The 6503-nt window shown below is 58.6% G+C and overlaps 1 protein-coding gene and 1 long non-coding RNA gene across 10 annotated transcripts in view; one reads left to right on the top strand and one right to left on the bottom strand.

The window, feature by feature from the left end:
• PHLDB1 (pleckstrin homology like domain family B member 1) overlaps positions 1-3056 on the bottom strand; it is a 44221-nt gene extending 41165 nt beyond the window's left edge. For 8 of the 9 annotated variants that reach the window (XM_032472502.1, XM_032472505.1, XM_032472503.1 and 5 more), the window contains exon 1: positions 640-777. In XM_032472502.1, the coding sequence (XP_032328393.1) occupies positions 640-684 (45 nt within the window). In that variant the 5' untranslated portion in view covers positions 685-777. Of the gene's footprint in view, positions 1-639; positions 778-3037 lie in introns of those variants that run through there. The other variant, XM_032472497.1, reaches the window with a different exon arrangement.
• Positions 435-5488, top strand: LOC116661153. The gene is made up of 3 exons (XR_004316924.1): positions 435-587; positions 3497-3590; positions 4264-5488. It is a non-coding gene; the product is annotated as an uncharacterized LOC116661153 (long non-coding RNA).
• Positions 5489-6503: the final 1015 nt, after the last annotated feature.

Genomic DNA, 6503 nt, shown 5'->3' on the forward strand with positions numbered 1-6503 from the left:
CGGTCCCCCAGGGCTGCCCACTACCCGGGGCTGTAATTACCCACCCCGCTCGCCCCGCCCGGCCTCCGCGGCCGTTCTTGGAAACCCCGCCCCGCCCCGCCCCGCCCCGCTGCCAAAAAAAGGCTCCTGCGGTGCAAGTCCGGCTCTCGGGAAGGAGGGACAGGGGGAAGCGCCGCCGTCAGGCTTGGCTTGTCGTTAGCCCTCCCGCACCGCGGGCAGAGATGCCCACGCGCCTCCTTGGGCCCAGGGTGGCGGAGGCCTGGCTGTCTGGAGGGGACGTGCCACAGGGAGGGACCCTTGTGAGGCGAGGCCGGGGCTCCGGCAGGTGTCTCTGCTCCGGCCCCTCCGGCCTGCTGGCCTAGCGGGAGCGCCTGGGCATCCAGGCCACTGGGAATCAGCAGCCCCACCCTGTCCCCAGCTCACTGTGCCGCGTGGGGCGCCCAGAGTCACCGCTCCGGTGTCTCGGTACCCGAATGAGGATGATGAGAGGCCCGGGGAGTGGCAGGAAAGGTCTGGAACCGACAGCACTGGAGGAAGTCCAGGCTCCAAATCGGGCCGCAGACGAAAGGTCCGAGGCCAGACCCAGGGTGAGAGCGGCCCCCGTGGCGCCACTGTTCGGGTGCTCCGCTCCGGCCTCACCTGTGGCCCGGGCGACCAGTCCAGGCCTCGCCCCGGGCGTCGCATGGCTGTGGCCGGAGGCCTGCGGGGCCGAGCTGGATTCCTCTCGGCCCGCCGCCGCCTTCTCTGGCCTGGCGCACATCCGCCCTCGAAGAAGGGCTGCCGGCAGAGGAAGGAGTCGGGAAGGGAAGGAAACTGAGGCTGGAAGCCCAGCGGGCGGGGCGCCAGGACCGGGCGGGGGCCGGGGCGTGGGGAAAGTCCCGGGGCGGAGAGAACTTCCAGGAGGAGGAAGACGAGGGTATCCGCGGAGGGACAGGGCGGGAGGGGAGACGAAGGGGTTTGGAGGGAAAAATAAAAAAGGGAGACTGAGGCAGGAGGGAAAAGGAGAGCTGGGGAGGGAAGACTGAGGGCAGAGGATGAGGAGGAGGGGAAGAAGGTGGGAAACAGGATAGAGTCCGGGGCAGAGGTGGAGGGAGACAGGGACAGATGTAGAGGGATTGGGGAGGCGAAGAAGGAGATAGGGGAGACTGAGGACAGAGGGGCCCTCAAGGAAACGGGGTGACGGGCCGGGGGAGCAGTAGAAGGTAGGTACCCAGGGCCGTGGAGGGGGAGACGGGGGAGCGGGAGCCCAGGCCCTGGAGGAAAAGAGGGGGCCAGAGGGCAAGCCAGGGGACCCAGGAGTGAGGAGAGACTACAGACAGGCAGTCGGGGCTGGAGGAGGCGGCCAGGACCAGGCGCGAGTGTAGTTTAGGGGTGTGATTTTATTCGTGTTTGGGGTGGAGCTGGGATACTGGAAAAGGGCAGCTCCCTGAGGCTGCCGGGCCGAGTGGGGTTTTCCGCACGGAGGGCTCCCTGCTGCCCCTCGCTGCCCTCCCCGGGGCCGCCAGGTGGGACAAGGCCACAGTGTTGGGCCTCCTGCCGGGACGCCCCGCCCGCCGCTGACGCCGGACAAGCGGCCTTTCTTTGGCCCGGCGGGGAGAAGGGGCCGCTTGTTTGCGCGGCGGGGGAAAGGGGCGGCCCCCAGACACCAGCGGCTCCTCGCGGGCGGATGCGGGAGGGGGGCTACGGGCGTGAGCGGAGGGCTGCGAGTGTAGCATTTGTGTGTGTGTAAGGAAGATGCGTGTGTGAAGGGGGTGCGTATGAGAGGGGCCGCATGTGTGAGGACTGTTGTGTGATGGGTGTGAGCTGCGTGTGTCAGCGGGGTGCGTGTGCGCGGGGAGGGGCGTGAGCGCGGGGGTCCGCCGATGTGAGGTGGGGTTCCTGCGAGTGCTGCGGGTGCTTGGCGTGTGTGTGAAGTGTATGCAAGTCTAGATGTCCGAGTTCCACACGTGTCACGGTGGAGAGAGACTGGGGAGTCCGCGCGGTCTGTGCGTTGGGAAGGGTGCGTGGGTGATACCGGGTGGCGCGCCGTGCGTGTCTGCGCGTGGGATGTCTGACGTGGGGGGAGGCTGTTTGTGTGTGACCCGTCGGATGAGTCAGCCTCAAGAAGCCTCCGGGACGGCTGAGCTAACGGGCCCAGAATGCAGCCCCGCCCCGGCTCCCTGGGTCCCCCGCCGAGCTGAGCGGTCTCCGGGCCCAGCCTCCGCTCGCGCCCGCCTGGGCGGAAGCGTCCGCGGGCGCCTGGGCAACCCCTTGCCCCTCGGGCCCTCCCAGCCCCCACGCCGCTCCCGCCCGCCCGCGCTTCCCCATCCTGGAGGAGCCCGATGACCTGGCTCAGCCGGGGCCCCGGGGAACTCCGCAAAGGATTCGTATCCCGACCACGCGGGCTTGGCAAGAGCCGGGGACTCACTGCCCCAGGGTCCCCCCTCCGGCGTCCCGGACCCCTAAAGACTCGGGGCCTCGGAAGAGGACCTGGGAGGCCCCAGATGTGGCACCCATCTCCTGAACACACCCTCCTGGATACCATTGCCTCTGAGCCCGACTCTGCATCCCTTTCCGTCCATTAAGGCGGCCAGGCCCGGCACCGGAGGGGAGATACCCCAGGGGATCCCCCTCCTGATGCAGGGCTCTCAGTACTGCTGTCGGCGGGAGAGGAGAGGTGTGGGAGCAAGAGGACGAGATCCTGCGAGTGTCCCCCGGCCATCTGGGTGCCCGCAAAGAGAGTCTTGAAGAGAAAAGGATCCACGTTCGTCCCGGGAGAGAGCGCGAGGGCCCCCTCTGGCGGCGGCGCGGGCAGCGTCTCGGGAGGGCAAGAGCAGCAAGCAGCTCGCAGGAAAGCTGCGGAGCCCACTCCGCCCAAAGCCCCTTGCGCCCCAACGCACTCACCTGGGGCACCTCTCCTCCCTTATGAGTTTCTTCCAGGCTCTCCAGCCCAGGGCTCATTCGGGGGCTCTCGCCAGGCCCCTGGGACTTCCTCTTATCCAGTCCCAGCCGCGCAGCGAGCGAGACCCGCAGGCGTAGTGGGAGAGAGCGTTCTTACCTCGCGGGGAGAGGGGGACACAGGTTCCTTCGCCTGGCTCTGTCGCCGCGGCCTCAGGCTCAGGACACTCTTGCTTTTCCCTGGGAGCCCGCTGAGTAGGAGGAGAACAAGCGGGTCCCGCCTCTCCACCCCACCCCCTGCGAGTCCCCGCCCCCGTCCCCCGTCCCTTCTGCCTGGCCAGCCTGAGAAGACGCCCTTGTGGGACGGGAGCCCGAGGTCCCCCCACCCACCCTTTCCCATAGCAGCACCTCCCCCGCCTGCACAGCGCCCGCTTTGTTCATCTCTGCAGCTGGGCTCTCCACTACCACCACCACCACCCCGTACACACCCCTATCCCCACTCACCCCCACCCCCCTTCGGACTCTGCTAGACCACCCTCCGTCCCTAGGCTTTAAGGTTCTTCTGAGAGGGTGTTTTTGACAGTTTTTCTCCCCCCGACCCCCTCTGTTTTCACTTTAGTTGCCTGACTCCTCCATCATCTTCCAGTAAACCTCATAGTCGCAGCCCTAAAACATACTCTCAACATCTTCAGACGACTGCTAAGGGTATCCAGGTCTGCCCTCTGTCACCCCTTCTCCTCATCCTATTCCAAGCCCCTCCATCATGAAGAACCGTAAATGGGGTTGATAACCCTGCACACAGGGGATCACAGATTTTTCTAAGGAAAGGTGTAAGCAAGCATGTTAAAGTGCTGTGCAAACTGTAAAGCCGAATGCAATGATCATCTTGCCCCTGTACACTGTGGCTCCACCCCCACAACTTGAGAGTTTACAACTGGGAGGCAAACTATAGATATACAGTCCAGCACACCATCCTACAGCAGTTTGGGTCTCTGTAGGAGTGAGGGGTTAATAAGGAAGAAGGAAGGGGACTAAAAATCTAAGAAAAGCCTAGAAACTGAACCAGGTTGAAAGCCATTCTCCTTCTCAACCCCCACCCGAAACCCAATGCTGACAGTGGATCCTTACCTTGCAAAGCCAGCTCTTGCCCCAGGAGACTGACGAGGGAGGCCCTAGGGAACTGGACTCAGCTAGACTAGACCTCTTTAACCTGCACTGGAGGGACTTCTGAGACTCTTCCTCCCTGAAGGAGGAAGCAAAAAGCCCCCAAGACTGGAGTAAATTACAATGGGGGGAGGATAGCAGAAAATAATTTGTCCTTTTGGGGATGGACGAATATTGTTCTGATTCAGTGACTTTAGTGTGTACCCTCTCTCCCTAACCCAGGAACAGCAGGAGGTTGAACAGCAGGAATCTTTGGTCACTCATTGACAGGGCCAACATTAGCAGGGGGACCCCCCACGGCTGGAGGCTGGAGCTGAACGGAGCCAGGCAATGGACAAGAAGCAGGAGGGGGAAGGACACTTTGCAGCTACCTCCTGTAGCTAATAGAGGTCAAATCATCAGGCTCCAGCATGTGCTGTGGGTACCAGGAAGCCCCAAGATTTGGCCGGGGCTGGGGTAGCAGTGTTGGGGGTCAAAGCCTCTTATTCTTTCTTTTGTCATATTGTTTGAGACTCATAGAAGTATTTTAACTCAAAATAAAAGTATTTTAACTCTGTCCACCTTCCATGAAGCAGATCATGAAGTAATTTTCAGGCTATTCTGTCAAAAAAAAGGAAAAAAAAAGAAAAACAGAAAGAAAGAAAAGAAAGAGAAAAGGAAGAAAAAGAAACAAAACCCAACTGTGGTATCCTATGTGCCAAGACCCAGCATTTGAGGGAAGGGGCTCAGACTGGGGTACCTCAAAGACTTTTCACAAAACTGTTTCATAACTCCAGCTCTTCTGTACCGTCTTGGTCAGGAGGAATTTCAGGGAATAATCAAGCCTGCCACGGAGGCAGCTGATGCTGAGGCAGGGGGTTGAAACATCACCCAACTGCTCTCTGGCCTCCCAGCAACCAGCTGACCCCATGATAAAGGCTCTGGGCAGTGTGTCCCCACTCCTGCTGCGTCGGGGCCCTATGTTCCCACAGTTAGAGCACTCAGGGGACTTCAGACCTACCGTCCCCACCCTCCACCCCCACCCTGCTGCACATCTGGAGCCCATCAAAAACTCAGTGCTCTCTCACAGTTACGCAAGAGGTCGAGCAGCTGGGAGCTTAGAAAGGGGGTGGAAGAGAGGAGAAAAAAGCAGAAAACAGCTTTCCAAGCATGCTTCAGACTTTCCGAAGTGGAAGCAGGGGGAGAGGGCAAAGGCTGGGTGTGGAAGGAAGAGTGGATTTTTTAAGGCCCTCTGCGTTTGGCTATGAATGTTAGGAGCGGATTTCTACACCCAGCCTGCCTTTGCCATGGCGTATTTACCAGCTCTGTCCCTTCTCTCAAATTGTACTCCCTCCAGCCCCAGAAAGAGGTGATTATTCCTCATTACAGCAAGCAATCCCTGGAGATATGCACCCTATCCCAGGAAGCTCTCCTTCCTGACCTCTTTGGATCTTGAACTTGGGCATCATTAGCGTAGGTGTGGTGGCAGCAATGAGGCCAAGTAACTCCTTGCTGCATCCAACTTGGGGAAAGAGTTCAAATCTTTCTTCAGTGGCTGCAAAAGAGCAGAAGCTCTCTTCTCAATTAGAAATTGCACAATCCACAGTTCCACCCACAGCTAAGATATGTCCAAGCTGAGTGGGAAATTTCGGTAGGACAGAGGACTGGTCTTGTCTATCCTCCGTGGCTCGGGACCTTCCAATGAGCTGAAAAGAACAAGCATTCATTTGGGCAAAAGAATGGGAAACAAGACCTGTTTCCATTTTTCTCATTGCCTTGAATTTATAATCCCTTTTTTCCAAAATCCCGTCCTGGTTTGGTAATCAACCTGATCACACAGGGTGCACCTATGGGATCTTTCCAGATTTGGATTAAGCCTTAATTAACCACATAAACCCTGCCCTATGAACAAGGCAAAAAACCTTCCTTTTTGGCCAGTGGTGGGGGGAGTGGGGCTGGGGGAGGGGGAGTGGCTGGAGTCTGAAAACTGCCTGGTTGCTTGACCTCTTATGTTTAAGAAGGGCAACAGCTTGGTTTGGAAATGTAGTCTAACTTCCCTAAAGGTTTGCCTCCACATTAATCACCGACTCCCCAGGGTGAGATGTGAGACTGACTCTTGTAGAAATCCTGCCTGCCCTTGGGTAAGGAGCAGTACACACCAACCTACTTGTGGATCTTCTAGGGGTTTCAAAGAAGCTCTACAGTTGCAAAGATATTTACCAAAGAGGCGAAAAGGGAATGGAAAAAAAGAATGGTTGCAATGAGAGATGTGCATAGTACAGGCGAGTTTTTGCTTCCCTTTGAGTGATTCCTCTAAAACCTACCAGACAGAAGTTCTATTCCTCACCCTTACTGAAATCCATGTTGAGTATCACTAGTTGCTGTTGAGCTTGTCTACCTTAGGAAAAAAAGCTTTGTAAGCAGGTAAAGCTGTTACCTCCAATTAGACTTTAACCTTCTTGAGGATGGGGACTTTTTCTTAT

The sequence above is a fragment of the Camelus ferus genome, chromosome 33 (assembly GCF_009834535.1).
Source record: "Camelus ferus isolate YT-003-E chromosome 33, BCGSAC_Cfer_1.0, whole genome shotgun sequence".
Classification (NCBI taxonomy): Eukaryota; Metazoa; Chordata; class Mammalia; order Artiodactyla; family Camelidae; genus Camelus; species Camelus ferus.